The sequence below is a fragment of the Bufo gargarizans genome, chromosome 2, assembly GCF_014858855.1.
Source record: "Bufo gargarizans isolate SCDJY-AF-19 chromosome 2, ASM1485885v1, whole genome shotgun sequence".
Classification (NCBI taxonomy): domain Eukaryota; kingdom Metazoa; phylum Chordata; class Amphibia; order Anura; family Bufonidae; genus Bufo; species Bufo gargarizans.
In genome coordinates this window covers 630,579,896-630,598,084 of record NC_058081.1, presented here as the reverse complement: position 1 = coordinate 630,598,084, position 18,189 = coordinate 630,579,896, and the positions used below count along the sequence as shown (strand labels likewise).

Here is an 18,189-nt window from a genome sequence, read left to right as displayed (position 1 = left end):
CCCACTCTAATTCCCTCAATCTGAGAACAGGACCTAACTTTAGTTGCTAATGGTTCCATAATTAATTAGAATAATAATGGTGACAACGGGCACCCTTGACGGGTTCCATTCGTGATTTGGAAGGGGGCTGAAAAATATCCTGAGGCTGATACTTGAGCGGACGGGTTTGTATATAATCCCATTATAGCCATGAGTATGTGTCCGTCAAATCCAAATCTTTGGAGTACCTGATCCAGGAACCCCCAATGCACCCTGTCAAAAGCTTTTTCAGCATCAAGAGAGATGAACATTGTGGGGTTCGTGGATTTCCTGGCTAGATGTATAAGATTAAGCATACGTCTGGTACCGTCTCTACATTGTCTACCGGGGACAAATCCTACTTGGTCTGGGTCCACCAAGGAGGGTAAAAACTTGTTGATACAGGAGGCCAATATTTTCGCATATAATTTTAAGTCTTCATTAAGCAGAGATATGGGGTGCAGGTTAGCAGCAGTATTTGGGGGCTTACCTGGTTTTGGGAGCGTTATCCCAGTAGCAAAAAGCATCTCTGGGGGGATCAAACCTGTTGTAAAGAAACCATTATAAAGGGTGGACAAGTAAGGAGTCAGTTGGGCCTGAAAGGTTTTGTAGTAATTGGCGATGAAACCATCCGGTCCCGGTGCTTTGCCTGACGAAGTGGCTTAGATGGCATAAGATTTCTCTTCTGCAGACATCGGTCTGTTGAGTAATGCTCGTTGAACATTCATAAGGGCGGGGAGGTTAAGTGAGTTTAAGAAAGAATCTATGCCTTTCTTATCAGGTTGAGGAGTCGTCTTTAAGGTTGTATAATCTGGAATAATATGAGGCTAGTGCGTTTGTTTTTTTTTTTTTTTTGCATAATCTCTTTATTGAAATGAGAATTATCACAGGTTATACATTCCATCCATAAATCATGGATAACAGTTTGTTACAGACTGGTGATGCATAAAACAGCAGGCATCTGTACATTTATTCTCAAATCATCAAAATTTTCATTTTTAACCCAATACCTTACCCCGAATTCCCTTCCCCATCCCCCAACCACCCCCCCCCCTTATGCAACCCAACCCCCGCACACTCATCTGGGACCATGTCGATGTAACCTCTCTGATTTTAGCCAAAAATTGGCGTCTAGTAAAGGCTGTCTAGGCATCTAACTTCCCTAGTTTATTAGCTAGTTGCGCTTCCAAGTACCATTTAGTCATTTTGAAAGGAGCCATTAGTTCCTGAATTTCGCAATGTGAAAGTCGCTTTTCTATGAACTCTCTCCACTTCTTGATAAATTTTCCAATTAATCCCTCCTTATCTCGCTCCACCTCTAACCTTTCAAGGTACAAAACATTTTTCATTATCCCCAACACTTCTGCCCATGATGGGACTCCCTCCTCCAACCAATGCCTCAGAAGAGCCTTTTTTACTGCCATTAGCATTACGTGCACCCCCCCTTTAGCTACCACCGTCCCTAAATCATCTTCTTGTTTTTTTGGTACATAATGAAAAATGCATTGCTGTGGCGTCATTCCCACTTCCTCCCCCCAGATTTCCTTTATTGCAACTACTGCCTTTTCCCACAATGGCTTCACCTTTGGGCACTCCCACAAAGCATGAAGAAGTCCCGCTTTTGGGAGGGTACACTTGGGGCAATGTCGCAGATAGTGGGCAGGAGCATCCTGATAGGACAGATTAAAGGCATATGTCGCCCTGTGCAAAATGCGTAGTTGTTTCCCTCCATTGCTCATTACAAACTGCCCTCCGCACTAATTCCAGGCCCTCCCTCATCTTTCTTGCTATGGCCTGATCGTTTAATTCCCTAACCCAAGGTTTAAAGGCCTCCTTTACCACCCCTATCATCTGTATGCTTTGTAACCTTTGGTATAACTCCGAGAGGGACATATGCGACCCATCTTTGCCCAGCAAGGCTGCGAACCACGTGAGCCTGTCCGGGTCACCCAGTGAAATTGCCTGTGCCTTACAGTAACTCCGAATTTGCAGGAAAGGGAGGTAGTTAGCCTCCGTTAGGTCATACCGTCCCTTCACCTGTTCCCAGGACAGCAGTTGGCAACCGTTGACTTCTAATAGGTCATTAAGTTTCATAATATTCTTCGCCCTCCAACTTTGGAACAAAATATTCTCTCTGCCCTGGGGGAACGCAGGCAGTGACCATAATGGCATCTTAGATGAAACATAGTAGGGAAGTCCATAGATTTTCCTGATTGACTTCCACGCCACTATGGTGTCCCTCAGCAAGATAGACTGTCTGATCGATACTGGAAGATCTTTTAGTTTTGTATGCAGTAGTGCGACTAGGCTCCATGGACCAACTAATCCCTGTTCTATCTTGATCGCCGAGTGATACCCTGTCTCCCATACCCAGTCCCTGACGTGTCGGAATAAAGCAGCAAGATTATAATGGCGAACATTTGGCATCTGCAGTCCTCCTTCCCATTTCAGCATTGTCAATTTCGCATAAGCAATGCGCGGTCTTTTTGCCTTCCACAGGAAGCGATTGAACGCTCTCTGGATCCTGTTGGTGTCAGTGTGCTTTAGCAATAGCGGAATTGTTTGGAGCGGGTAAAGTAGCTTAGGGAAGCTCACCATTTTAATCAAGTGTGCTCTGCCACATAAGGACAGGGGTAACTCTTTCCATTTCTCCAATTCGCTCTCAATCTTTAATAACAGCGGGGGATAGTTCAATGAATATATCGACTCCGGGGTACGCCCTATTTTGATGCCTAAGTAAGTTAAGTAATCTTTTCTGATTTCCACTCTAGATTGTATCCGGCTTCCTTGGTTAGTCCCCCGCCCCAAAAACAGCATTTGGCTTTTGTCCACATTGATCTTATAGCCCATCACTCTCCCATACTTAATTAACGTCTCCATCACCCGATCTAGCTGACGTTCCGGTGCTCCTAGGTATATCAGGATGTCATCCGCAAAGCAACTCACTTTCAGCTCCTGAGTACCCACTTTAATCCCTTCAAACGTGTCAGATTGTATCATCAGTCTAGCTAGGGGCTCCACTGCTAGGTTAAAGAGCAGGGGAGATAGGGGGCATCCCTGTCGCGTGCCCTTGCTCAGTTAATGTTCCTTGACAGAAAGCCCGGTACATACACTCTTGCTAGGGGATTCTCATATATGGCTCTTAGGTAGTTTCTGAAGTTACCCTTGATGTTGACCCTATCTAATACCATATCCAACCACTGCCAGCTAACGTTGTCGAATGCCTTTTCGGCATCGATTGCCAATAACGCTGGCGCGTAGCCCTGTAAATCCTTCTTGTCCCTGCCTAGAACTGCCAAAACCTTCCGGATGTTGGTCACCGCTGACCTCCCCTTCATAAACCCCACTTGGTGAGGACCTATCAAGTCCGCCACACATTTGGCTAGCCTGTTAGCTAGGATCTTGGATAAGATCTTAATATCTTGGTTGATTAACGATATCGGTCTATATGAGCCTGGCTGAGTTAAATCTCTACCCGGTTTTGGAAGTATTTTTATATAGGCCAGTTTGCCTGTGTCTGGTAGGCTTCCACCATTCAAGATGGCATTAAATAAGGCAGTCCAAGTCGGGGATAATTCCTGGTAATTGCTTTATAAAATTCAGCTGGGAACCCATCGGGGCCCGGTGCCTTGCAATTCGCCAGGGATTTAATTGTCAATCTCACTTCTTCCTCGTTTACTTCCCGGTTCAGCGTCTCCAACACCTCACTTGAGAGCTGTGGCAGTTCTACTCTTGTCAGTATGTCCCTAGCTCCCTGGATGTCAAAGTGGTCATTGGTATACAAAGTTTGGAAAAATTCTCCTAATGCTTCCACTATTTCCTTTGGTTGGGTGCATAGTCTTCCCAATTTGTCCTTTAAAGGATGTATTGGAGGCTGCTTGGCAAATGGGCGGGTTAAATTGGCCAATAATCTCCCTGCCTTGTTCCCATGCCGAAAAAATTTCGCCTTCTGATAGTCCCCAAACCATTTCTCTTGTCTCTCAACGCAATAGTCAAAGTTATGCTTGGCAGTTACCCATAATAACTTGTTAGCCTCTGTGGGGGCGTGTAAAAAGTTGGTGTATGCCTCCCGTACCTGCGTGATGGACTCCTCATATTTAGTCTTCGCTTCCTTCTTTTTCCCTATCGTGTGGGACATTATACGGCCCCTCAGCACGGCTTTGGCCGCATCCCAAAAAAGAGCTTGATTTGATGCATGTTCCGCATTATCCTGTGAGTATTCCCACCACCAGCCTCTAACTCTGTCTATGAACTCTTTGTCGCTAGACAAATGTTGAGGCAGTCTCCAAACAAACTCCTGTCCCCTAGGGACTGAGTCCATGACTTCCATGATCACTGGGGCATGGTCAGAGATTAGCAAGTCAGAAATCTCAACCATCGTGACTTTTGACAGAAGTCTCGATGATGCTAGAAAATAGTCAATCCGTGACCATGACCCCTGAGCATGCGAAAAATGGGTGAACTCTCGATCCACTGGGTGGTAATAACGCTATACATCAAGTAGCCCTGTGTTCTGTAATAGCGGGAGTAGGGTCTGAGCGCGACTCTGGTTGGCAATAGGTCCAGGAGTCTCTCGTCTCCTATCTTCCTGTTCATTGTGCACCCTATTAAAGTCTCCTGTTACCATTATTATTTGGGAATCCTCTTTCAGGATATTCCCCTCCAACCTTTCATAGAACATCTTCTGTGATGTATTGGGGGCATAGACATTGTGGATGACCAACTGACCCGCGGGCGAATCTATGCATATGCGCATCCACCTCCCGAGATCATCCGTCGATGTGGACTTAATCTCATATTGCAGGCGCTTGTGCAATAGAACAATGACACCCGCCTTTTTACCCTCAGAGGAGGACCTTACCACTTGTCCCACCCACAATCTCTGCATCCTCCAAAAATCCGCTTCTTCCAGATGCGTCTCCTGCAGAAATGCTATATCAATCTTAAGTTTTTTAAGATGGCGTAGCACCGCCATGTGTTTCGAAGGGGATCTGAGGCCCTTAACATTCCATGTGGCCACTCTCATAATGATTTGGTACGATAGATTTCTGCAGGAGAGTCAACCCAGAACAGATAGCATCGGTACCTCACATAGCATCGCCTGATCATCCTGGTCTCGACCAGTCCCAGAGTAGTGCTCTGCTCCCCCCACCCCCACCCCCCCTCCCAACCCCCACCCCCACAACATTAACTTCATTTCTGCTAACTTCACTTTTTTCGCGCATGTTATCGTGTAGCTGTCGTTACTACCAGAAAACCGAACCAACTGCCTCAAAGACAATCTCATACATTCTCCTCGCCCTCCAGCCCTTACTTCATGACATAACAGTAATTGGCATATCAGAACGTTAATGAACCATAAGTCTTTTGCCATCTCACGTGATCGTTCAAAGGTGCTTTGCCGAACTGCAGACTCTCTTTAAGGCCTCAGCTCTCCACCGGAATTCGCCTCCTGCTCCTCCGATCCCATAGGCCCAGGCACCAAACGACCTTGTTGCTGTCTGGATCCTCTCCCTCTGATCAATGTCATTGATCTCTGGGAAGGTGGGGGGAACATGTCCGAGGACACCGCATCAGACTCCAAAGCCTCCCTCGCTTCCCCTGGGGAGTGAAACGTGTCAATCGTGCCATCCTGACGAAAGATTCTTAGCGTCGCTGGGTACAATAAGGCAAATTTCACTTTATTCTGAGCCAGCGAGGAACAAATTTGAGTGAATTCCCTCCTTCGTTTGGCTACTTCAGCCGAATAGTCACTGAACAAAAGAACTTTCTTTCCTCGAACCAGTAGGGGTGGCGCTTGACGCCTGAATTTCGACAATATGGCCTCCTTGGCGGCATAGTTTAAGTACTTAACAATCACCCCTCTGGGTCGTATGCTGTCCGAGCTCCCCCCTGCTGACATCGGCGGTCCCAGGCGATGCGCCCTTTCTACTACGCAGGTTCCTCTCAGCCCCAGTGCTTGTGGGATCTCAACTTCACAAATGTCCGCCAACTGGTTTGGGGGAATCGATTCAGGCAACCCAATTATTCTTAAGTTGCTCCTACGGGAGCGATTCTCCAGGTCATCGACCTTCTCCTTCAAATACTGGTTGCTGCGAGTGAGCTCGCTGATGCTGCTATGCGCTTTTTCCAGCTCCTCCTCGGCTAACATCACCCTCTGCTGAACTTCGGCGATCTGGGAGGTATGCTGCGACACTTCAGCCTGTAGCTGTTTCAGGGCCGTCGACACCGTGGCCTCTAACGAGGCCTTGATATCTGGTGCCAGGAGTCTAGCTACTTCTATCGCCATAATTTTACATGAGGAGGTTAACTCCTCGTTCGGCCCCGGGCTACAGTCCACCTCCTCTTCTTCCGAGCAGGAGGCCTCAGCGCTCCTCTGCGTTGACTGGGAAGTTGATCTAGTGAGTCTCTGGTGTTTGTCTTGCGTCGGCGCCATCTTGCCCCGGCTTCTCTGTTCCTCACCTGGCGGGAGTGATGACGGTAACACGTTCTGGGAGCCGCCTCTGATTAAGTATTTCTCCATGAGCTGCCCCTGACACTCTGGGGGGTTTGTATGGGCACTTTACAGTCCCGATATGCGGCGGCTCGATGATTTTCGGGCCGGTAGAGCGGAGCTCCTGCGACTAGCGGCTATCCATGCGAGCGCCGGAACCGGAAGTCCGCTAGTGCGTTTGTTATCTCTTGTGGGTGCGCAATTGTGGAGCCATCAAAGTGCAGTTTCTCTATTCTAGAGTTTAAAGCTCTTTTCTTAAGCCTATTCGCTAGCAAAGAGCCTGCACGATCCCCCATATGATAGAAGGAGGAGCATAGTCTGCACAGCGCTCTTTAATGTTTATATAAGAGAAGAGATCTGAGATGAAGTCGGTCAATTTTAAGTTCTTTCAGGTGGGAGAGATTGTCTTTATAACGCTTATCTGCTATTTCCAGCCTCAGTAGAGCCTCCTTCAACTGTTGGTCCCGAAGTTTTTTGAGACGCGCAGCAGATTGTAAAAATATTCCTCATGTATGCCTTGTGGGTTAGCCACAGGGTGGACGAGGATATCTCTGGAGAGTCAATGAGGCTACAAAAGTCCTGTAAGTGGGTGCGGTATTCTTTTGTCGCATTTGAATAAGTATGGATTTCATCTCCATTGTGGGGGAGGCCGGAATCTACCACTAGGGAAATGGGAGCATGGTCGGACCACTTAGGAAACCCAATATCCGTCTTAACCGTTTTATGCAGAAGGTCTCTGGAGATCAGAAAGTAGTCAATGTGAGACTGCGTACAATGGGAGGAAGAGAGATGTGTGTAATCACGTTAGCCTCCGTGCTGATATCTCCAAATATCATGCAGGTAGGTAAGCTTGAGAGAGTTTTTTAAATCTTCACGTCTGGTGCAAGCATGTTTTAAGCAGTCCATCTCTGCGTCTACTGGGATGTTAAAATCCCCTCCCATTATCACAGCTCCTGACGACGCCTTTTGCATTTTCCTGTAAAAAGCTTATTAAAGAACGCCTTTTGCCTTACATTAGGTGCATACACAGATACTAATGTATATTGTGCGCCCTCTAGTGTACAAATCAGAATAACATAACAACCAGCAGAGTCTGTTATACATTGGTGAAGGGTAAATGCAAATAAGTGTGCCCGCCTTCTTTTTCTTAATTGCTGGTGAGTAAAAAATATGTGCAAAAAGATGGTGGGTGCACCTGTGTTGATCTGATTCCAATAAATGGAATTCCTGTATAAATGCTACATCACATTTAGATTGAATCAGATCTAACCACATTTGAGAACGCCTAAATGGAGAATTTAGCCCTCTTACATTATTAGAGTAAAGCTTTAGTCCTGCCATGGAAAAATATACAGAGCAAGAAACACTATCATATTAGGCAATATCTGCAGTTTCACTGATCTAAAACACATGCCATTTACCATATCTAGTAGCATCAGTGGTATGGACACCAGAAAGGGGTAACGACCAATGGTGACAAAAATATCACGCAGAACAAATAAAGGGTGACGCACATAAACTCTTCATTAAACTACAATGATCTGAGATCAGAGCAATGCAAAAATAATAGGACGTCTGCTTAGAGGGGACGGTATCTCCTCTGTACCAGAAAAAGCAGTCCAGTAGGGGTGAAAAGAACTGATGTTAAGTTCTTACGTGCTACATCTGCCCTCCATCTATAAGGATATAGAAGAGAGGGTGTCTGAGTGGTCACACAGGGAATCCCCACACGGTAGCGGATTTTTTGAGAATCATAGTGAATCTTAGTGATTTGCGCATATTCTCTCCTTTTAGCCAGTGTATCTGCAGAGAGATCTGGGAACACCAAGATATCCTTAAAGGAGGCTGATGGGGTCGGGTTCTGCCTTAGGAACCTCAAGAACATCTCTTTAATATGGTAGAAATGAATATGCACTACCATGTCGCGTGGTAAAGAGGGATCTAGACCCTTGGGTTTGGGTATACGATGTATCTGGTCAATTACGATATTCTGTTCAGAGAGTGCAGGGATGGCCTCTTTCATTAAGCTTTCAATAGGGATTCAAGCGCTCCCGGCTGGACTGATTCCATAATTCCCCGTAGCCTCACATTATTGCGCCTAATCTTATTTTTGATAGCCACCACCTCCTCTTCAAGCGCTTCATGCACATCTATTAGCGTGTTGTGAGACACGTGGAACTCGGCCATCTTGCCCTCCACATGGGAGGTTCGCTCCCCCAGGCCCTGGATTTCGCGCCTTATGTCCTTCATCATGCAGGAGAGGTCCGCTTTAAGAGAGGACCTCAGCGAATCCCACATTGCACACATGGTACCTTCAGTGAGCGGGAGAGCTGCTGAGCCTGCAGGCAGATGGACCACTGGAGTTCCTGGCAACTCCACGGGTGAGGCCGGGGAAGCAGTTGTTTGCGGCGCCGAGGCGGGAGATCCTGAGGTGCCTGGGCTGTTCGGGGATGATATCGCGAAGAACTCTGTAAGTTTCTTCGGTGCCTCCCTCTTTCTTAGTTTGCCCATCTCGGGAGTCCAGGGGAAGTCACTCGGGGTTAGCAAGTCTCCCTCAAATGGTCTATGTGAGCTGCTTAGGACAGATGCAAGTAGAGCTAATGGATTATGTGGCCACCGCCATCAACGCGCAGGCCATGCGCCCCTGGAACACCTTTTGTATCTGTCCATCATACATTGCCTTCTGTGTTTTTTTTTTTTTTGTTTTTTTTTCAAAGAAAATCTTTTTTCATCCTTTTTTTTGTTAGTTTTTTTTTCTGTGGAAATAAAAGTACACACAGGTAGTCTTCTCCTGTCAAAATAACTGAAACTCTGAAAGTCGACGTAACTGTCAGAAACTGTGCAGAACTGATGTCCAGAATAACACATTCAAACAAATGGGGATTAAAACTGAACCATATTATTTTGTTTTTCTGTGGAAAAGAATAACTGAAAAATCAATGCAAATGTGAACTCTGCCCTATGTGAATAATAGTTTCTCTTCTTTTGTGCTAGTTTATTTTTATTTTTATACTAATTTGTTACTAATTTACTGAATTTACTAATGACATTGTCCTGTTTTTTATCCTTTCCCCTTCCAGGTCCTTCCAAAGTTATCCTCTTCCATAATTCATGAGGTTGATAGTATTTTGGGCAACAAGCCATATAGCAAAAAAGACTATCGGTCCTAATTTGGGATGGCTGAATACCAGACTGTCACAGCTCCGCTTTGGTTCTTCGACTTGCCTGCTTTAAGCTTTACTGAATCCAAGTGGAGCGTGGTTGCACCCAAGAAAATAAAATTTTCCGGATACCGCCAGGAAACTGATCAAAAGTATTAATGTGAGAAACCATACGCTTAATGTAATCAAATCTACGCTAACTTCTTCAGCTGCACAATGACGTAGTCACAGGATGAGCGCTGCTTATGGTAATGAAAAAAAAATATCAATATCACCTCTTCTGTTCAGTGTGTCCATCTTTGTGAACTCAGGCTTCGTTTCAGTATTTCCTCAGCCGTTGGTAATGGTGCTGCAGCACGTTTCTCTGGTTTTCTATGTTGCATAAATAATCACACCCTGATTCTTCTGGAACTGGATTTTTATTTTAGAAGTTCTCAATTTCTGCTTTACAATTGAATCCTATACCTCATTTAAGGATTATAAAATAGTGATTTTTTTATTTTGTTCCATTACAGTACTTTTTTCTTTTTTTATAGTTCTTTTATTCAGTTTTATTTTAATTATTTTTTTTTTGTTGCACCAGTGACCTCTCAAACAAGTCTTGGGTGTACGTTACTTTTCTAGGTTGATGGAATTATTATGGTGTATTTTTTTTATTTCATTGCATCTCCGTAAGGAATAATCAGTTCAAATATCTAGCAGATTTTTACTGCTGCAACAGATATGAAGTGTATCATGGCAAGTTGGGGCTTCACAGCCATTTCATACGCTCCGCTGTTGTGCCAGTAGATGTGCATTAATTTGCAATAGGTCAACAACTAAACACTGAAGTGACACCAAATTATGCAAAAGTGGCACTTGATTACAATCTTCTGCAAAGTAATTGAGTCATGCGACCCTGCATTGCTATCGAAATCAGTGGTAAATGTTACCTAATGTTTATCATTGAGTACTGTCATAGAGTGATTGTGTGGGAATGGGGTTGTATTGCAAGACGTGCCGTACATTAGGCGGGGCACATCGCAGTGTAGACTCAACCTTAGAAGAAGCTGCCAGGATTGATTTCGGAGCCTTTGACATATCCTGTTGCTGTAATCTGCTGATTTCTAATATAGACTCCTATCCATTCTTGCATATCTACATCCATCTGCATATACACATGAATTTCTTTCTTTTTTGATGTGTGTGTGTGTGTGTGTGTGTGTATATATATATGTCTATTGCACAATCAGTAAGATTTCCTCCCGGGACTACCAAGAGACACTTGCACTAGATTTGGAAATGACAAGTAGGCTTCAAGTTTGAGTCTTAATTGCAGAGGAAGCCGCCATATTCTAGACTGGTCAATTCACATGGAAACACTGAGCTCTCAAGAAAAGAAAAGTTGGCCTTGTCCATTGCAGCCAATCACAAAAAGGGTTTCTGGGAATAAAATATGAATGACCTATTCTCAGGTCCTTCCCGCATTGGGGGTTCTGCATGTGGCACTCCACTGATCAGCTGTTGGATCCCCACCAATCGGATATTGATGACCTGTGTTTAAGTATCTGGAGGCCCTTTCATTTTTTCTTCAACTAGGTTAAGGAATGAAAGCTGAGCTTTAATTGGTTGCTGTGGCAAGGCCAGTTTTTATGCAAAATTATTTTTATAAATGAGGCCAACATTTTGGCATCATTTGAAAGGCCGATGCATTATACTCCATTTCCCATGCCCATGACCATTACAGGGTAATGTATATCTGGAAGATAATTTCCCTTCAGATATCAGTTGAGGGATCAATGATTCGTATAGATGGCAATCTGCTGATCACTGTGTTTAGAGAAGGGATAGTATAGGGTTGGTAAAATATGACTTCTTTCTTTGAGAAGCACAGTTGCACCTGTCCAGGGGTTAGGTCTAGTATTGCCTCTCGGCTTCACTGAAGTAAATGGGTCTGAGCTGCAGTACACCTAACCGGTGGACAGGAGTGGTGTTGTTTTTGAAGAAGCTGCCATATTTTCTAATTATGTACAGTGCTAATATTTTACTTTTAGCAATGATTTGTAGTGGTGAGGGCAGGGCACATACAGCTAGTAGTGATGTGAAAAAAGCGTTCACAGTCACGGAATGTCTCCAGTTGTATTTTCTAGGTTTAGGAGAATATCTCAGTTTTAGGTTCTTTTCTGAGAAAAGATCCAGAATGCACATTTGTAACTGAAAGCACTTGTTTTATTTTTTCACTTCTTTATTTCTTGCCCTTCATTTTATTATTTTACCTGATTGCTCTTCTCCTTATTACACCTTTGCTTACAATGAGGTTTTCCATACTTTATATTTAAAGGAGGTTTATATTAACAAATGGGATATGAACTCCTGATTGAAAAGAAAGTCATAGGTTTCATCTTTAGTGGAGCCTTATGTATCTTCAAAAATGTTGAGGAACTCTTCAGCTTTTCTTGAAGGGCTTGTGCTACGTTTAAAGAATCAGCCAAGGCAACTCAAGGCCAGATGTATTAACGATAATCCCTGGTTTCACCAAAATAACGCATCGAATACTTTCCTCTTCATCAGTGAGAACTTGTGGTCATCTTCCACTGTAGAGTGTAGGAAAAACAGACTGCCTTCGTAAGAGTTGCATTGGGATTTAAGATGTTACCTCTATTGCCAGGCAATCAAAATCAGTCCACTGCTGTCTAGGAAGGTCTCAGACCTTGCAAAAGTATTAGTTATTAATTTGAACAATTTTTGTAGTTCATAAGATGTACCAAAATCAGAGAGAGATGCTAGATCAAGTGATTGTATTATTAAAGGTTTTCCAGTCTCCTGATCCTCAGGATATCTGCTACACAACCTGCACCCCCACAGATTAACTGTTTCCTGCAGCCTTCGGAGCTGGAATTAATACTTTGAATGGAACACGAAGCACAGTTCACTTCTACTGCAGCCCAGCTTCAACTGAAGTAAATAGTAGTTGAGCTGCAGTAACCCGGCACAACCTCTACACGTTTAACCGAGCTGTGTCTGCAGAAAGCAGCTGATTGGTGGGGTGCTGGTTATCTGGCCCCTGATGAGCACATATTGATGACCTGTCCTGAGGACAGGTCATCAATATCAGGAGCCTATTTAAACCCATTTTAACCCACTCACGTTCCTATATCGGTAAACAGTTGATTTCACTTTTGCAACAGGGTGGAAATGTATTACATGGCAGTCATTTAAATGAATCTGTTCTGGTTCATAGAGGGGATCTAAAGCAGGGAACCTCCCCTCTATGATGTCCATATGCCATAATTGCCACATGGATACAGATTGTCCTGATAAATCAACCCCTTTAGTTTATTTCTGTTGCCTACATTTCATATTTTTGTTTAGTTATGCTTGGAATATTATTGTAATGATAAAAATCGGCCTGGTGCATGAAACAGAAGCAGTAAAATGAAAATTGACCATTCAGAGAATAGTATAAATGCAGAACATACCTATGTAAAAATGTTATCCTATAAAAAATGTAATAATTACAAAATCCATTTGGAGAGTAAATAATTTAAGTTTTTGTTTCTATTGCTTTTTTTTGGCATCGTTCCGTCTAGAGCTGGGATCAGCAGCCTTCAGCGCTCCAGCTGTGCTTAAACTATGACTCCCAGCATGCACACTTCTTGGCTGTTCTCAGAACTCCTAAAGAAATGAGTGAAGCATGCTGCCATTCATAGTTTCGGAAGGTTGCTGACCCCTAATCTAGAGCATTGACATTTTATTTTGTGCACATTTGGACTAAAGTTGTAGGGAACAATCCATTTGGTTTGGGTTTACCTTTTGAAGAATTAACTGGAAAAAGTGTCGCTTTGACAGTGCCTTTATGAGGCATCTGTAATATTCTTAAGAAACCCGATTGTCTAGTATCCACATTAAAATGGGAGGACAAAAATAGTTTGCATTCATATACTAATTATTGATTAAATTTTTTTTTTTTTGTGGTTGATACTTTTTAATGGCTAACTGAAAAGATGATGGCAAAATTGCAAGCTTTCGAGGCTATTCAGGTCTCTTCCTCAGGCATATTGCCATCATCTTTTCAGTTAGCCTTTAAGAAGTGTCAACCCACAAAAAAAAAACTCATTTTTTTTTACTGGCTAACACGGTACAAAGATATTTTTTACTTATAACACATTTTAACTAGTGAAGAATTTTTTTTATACGTCTTACAAATTAGAGTGTGTAGTTTATATAATGGGAGGGGGAGGGGCTTATCCCAAAATATTAATAACATTTTATTTAGTATGTACAACTAATATTTTTTTTGTCTGTTTGATCTTACTGTGATGACAGTAAAATTATTTTATTTAGATTTTTCTTTTCCAATTTTTTATTTTTTTTGTTATTATTATTATGATACCGATCCATTAAATGGGTGATTCACTGTGCTGGGACCTGTTGTACTTTTCGTTATGAGGTGCAATGAAATAATGAAAGTTTTAAGAAATGTAAAGCTTTGCTTAAATTTGCTTAGCCTCCTTTGAAGTGCTCTTTACCTATTGAAATGCTTCTGTAGCTTTTCATTTTGAACTGTTTTATATTAACCATTTGTGTAATGTGTACAGCGAACACCGAGGAGTTAATGGGACACTATGTTTGAAGCAATCAAGTGACGGAGACTAATAGCCATTGATAAGTATTAATTGACTACACTGGTGGTTGACATGACAGCGCGGCCCCATCTGCTGCTATGCTAAGGATGCATGTCTCTATGTGTACTGAGTGGATGAAAGCCGCTGAATGTAAACTACGGTCACTTGTCAATATCTTAATTTCCATTCGTACACTGAGCCTCATATATCAAAACTGCCTTGTTGTCCCTAGCAGCCAATCACAGAGCAGCTTTCATTTTTCCAGAGCAGTGTAAGAAATGAAAGCTGAGCTCTAAGTGGTCATTAGGGCATCAAGGCCGGTTTTTCAGCCACACAGTTTTGATAGAAGAAGCCCTCTGGGATGTTTTTGTTGCTTTTTTTTTATTTATTTTTATGTACTTGCATATTTGATGCCTGCTTGGTGTTGAGGTTGGCACTCATCTTTAATCACCACTAATGGTAAATCTGTTGCCAAACTTGGAGTTGGTTGGGGTTTGCCATTAGTATTATTTTTTGTTCGACTTCTGTCTACATCAGGACAACCATTCTTTAGCTAGACCTATCTTGACTGTGACCCATTTTAAAATATCTTGTTTACATACACAAAATGACTCCATTTCGCCAGTACAGAGATTCTGAAACCCTTCTCTTAAGAGGTGGTTAAAATCATAAAAAAATGATTATTTTTGTAGAAAGTTCTAGATTAAATTATATTAAGTGCTATGTAGTTGATGTTGTCTTTTTTAGCCATTCAGAATATTATAATACGGCTCCATAAATAAATACGGCTTTTGACACCTTAAAATTGCAAGCCACTGCCACCCTAATGTTTCAGTGATATAATTTTGGGGGTCATCAGCTGTGTGGCTTTCACCAGGTGCTTGTCCTGTTCTGAGAACCCTAATGTTTCCCAGTGGGGTGAAGAATTTAGGTTGTGGCAGTTACAAAAATACCAACCATGTTGGAATTTTTGCAGTTGTCACGTAACTTCTGTACCCACCCGCAAAAATTAAAACAAAATTTTATATTGTCAATTCTGACTACATTTTAGCATTTGGATAAAAGAAAATTGTGGACATATCAATATCCTAAAGTTTGATTTTTGAATTTGTTTTGAAATTTTTAGTCATTCATTAAAGAGAATCTGTCACCATCATCTTGGACTATTATGTGCAATACTACATGAGTAAGATCACTGTGACATCAGTCTAGATCACAATTTTATTTTGAGCATGCGTTGTGCTTATTTTGCATCCGTTTTAGTTAGTTTTGTATGAGAGCTGTTATTTTTTACAGGGAAAAAGTACTTCACGGAGGAACGATAAAGGACCAATTTTTTTATAATTAAAATTTCATTTTCTGATGGATCAGAAGAATGGAAAACTAAATGGCGATGTGAACCCAGCCTAAGCCATGCTAAAATAACAGCTTTCAGTGCTTACAGTGGAGGGAACAGAGGGCAGTAGAAAAAAATAAATAAAGTTAACTGGACTCCTTATCTGCAGTACTGCTTATGTAATACTCCAGATAATAGTCCAAGATCGTGCTGACAGATTCGTTTTAAGAAAATTTTGACATTTGGTACCAATTGTGCAGTAAATTATTAAATAAAAAAATTCTAAATAAAATAGATTTTATAATCTTCCACTTTTTTTACCTTTTATATTTTTACACAACCAAAAAATAATAAATCTAGAGAGAAGGCTGATCATCTCTGATCTGACATTGTGGAGTTTGAGTTCATACATATAAGTGCTTGGGATAATATGCTATTTTTCTGTTTTGGGGATAGACAACTGCTTTTAACTTTTTTACTCTATTCTGTAAATGTTTACCGTATGTTTAGTACAAAATTTCAGTTTTGGAGCCTTAGCAAGATATCGGTGTACAACATGGCTATATAATGCAACAACATTTTTTTTAACCGCAATAGATGTACACCCATCTGTAATGTCATTTCTAGATCTCAGAATGGCCGTCCCTGCCATGTACAGAAGACAAGTGCACTTTTATCATGCTTTAACATTCACATTCAGGATGGAGGATTGAATCTGCCTCATGTTTAGTCCATGAGTCAATAAGGAAATGATGTCTCTTTTTATATCTCTGTACATATATTGTTTGAGTTGAGCTGAATAACATTATGGACTGAGATTGCGGTGCGCATTTTGCTTCTGGACGCAGGTTCAGAGATTAACAGCTAATGTATTAATGGAATGATAGCAAAATAAAACAAAAAATCTGAACTTTTTTATTTGTGCCGTCTTTTCTTTGTCAGTTGTTTGAAAGGAGGTGTTAGTCCTGGGGTCCAGTGGGAGACCAATGGTCCCACCTAAACTACTCACACCATTGTTGCATAGAATAAATATCTCCTGTGTGTTGTTTGTCTTCTTTTTCTTTATTGTCACCTTTTATGTAAAGTGTACCTACAGTACCATATCCTTTCCAGTAGATGTATATTGACGCATATAAATCGGGAAGATTTACCAGTCCAATAAATGGAGTAAATTTATCACATGTTGGATGATACATTTGATGCTGGTCTTTTGGCTTTGTTTGACACAGAATTTTAGGGCAGAATCGGGGCACAATTTTGGGGTGAAATGTTGCAAATTAAGCCACATTCCCTTTCACATGAACCCATGCATCTAGTAAGTCATGCCCCCTTGTCAAGGTAGGTTCAGATAATTTCTCTAAACCTAGACGTGCCAACTTCTGGCACAATTTATGCCAGAATCTAGGTTTTAACACATTGTAAAAAGTGATCGATTGTGTTTTCCTTTTTTCTTTTCCATCCTTCTTGCTTTTGAAAATGTATTTTTCTGTCTTCTGAATAGGTGCTTTCCTCCCTGTATTATGCTAGCACAGTGATCAAATCTGTTGTCTCCCCCACCTCTGCATCTCTTCCTTTCTCACAGCATGTGGTCTCAGACAAAAAAAGAAAGTTTTTCTGCATTCCCCTCTTCCCTGTCTTTTCTTTACTTTACTTTACACTATATCTTTTTTTTTTGGGGGGGGGGGGGGGGGGGATAGAGATGTGTCACCACTTCTGAAATGCCTATTTTAACAGCTACATACATTCCCCGTGTAATAACAATTCTATAGCATTTATTCTTATGGCTCTATGTTGTGCCATTACTTTATTATTTCTACTAGAAGTTATGAATTAATTGCTAGCAGTCTGCAGTAAGGGTGCAGAGAGGTGGTAACCAGTTAGGGGTGTGTACCTGCACAGGCTGACTCTATCCAATCAGAGCTGCATTTTTCAGAATGTGCAGGGACTGGTTACCTCCCCTCTGTACCTGTCACGGAATGTGTACAGGTAACAAGGCAAAGCAACATGTATAAACGACTCGCTGGATCCAAAAACTAAGGAACCAAGGGAGACCCCTGCAGAAGACCTGGCACTTTCCCTGGCTGCTCAGCCTATGCAAAGATCCGAATGGTGGAGGTTTGCATATCCACGAACCTTGACTATAAAGCCCTGAGCACCCTACAATAGTGAGGGGACACGACCACCGGCTCCCTACACAAGACACGGAGGGAGTCAGGGTCACCTGGGATCCAGCAAACAGATATTAACAGATAAAGGTACACTTAGCTTTGAAACAAACAGGAGGACAGATCAGCGTGCACACACACTCCAGGAAGTAATATAAGCCGCCCAGAAAAGCATTCTGGGGAGGCATTTAAAGGGAAGCAATTAACACATGACAGCTGAGAGAGGCTGACGAGAGGAGGAGCTGAATACCACAACACAGAAATTCAAGGAGGAGGTTCTGAAAGGCCTCTGTCAGAGCTTCTCAGCTGTCTGGTTGTGACAGTACCCCTCCCTCTACGAGTGGACTCCGGACACTCAGAACCCAGCCTCTCAGGATGGGACCTATGGAAAGCCCTGATGAGACGAGAGGCC

General features: G+C 42.4%; 1 protein-coding gene across 5 annotated transcripts in view; it reads left to right on the top strand.

Moving 5' to 3' along the window:
• The window catches only part of KCNAB2 (potassium voltage-gated channel subfamily A regulatory beta subunit 2), a 261,952-nt gene extending 245,430 nt beyond the window's left edge, over positions 1-16,522 (top strand). For all 5 annotated transcript variants that reach the window (XM_044282161.1, XM_044282157.1, XM_044282160.1 and 2 more), the window contains one exon: positions 9,592-16,522. In XM_044282161.1, the coding sequence (XP_044138096.1) occupies positions 9,592-9,681 (90 nt within the window). In that variant the 3' untranslated portion in view covers positions 9,682-16,522. The remainder of the gene's footprint in view (positions 1-9,591) is intronic.
• The last annotated feature ends 1,667 nt before the right edge of the window (positions 16,523-18,189 follow it).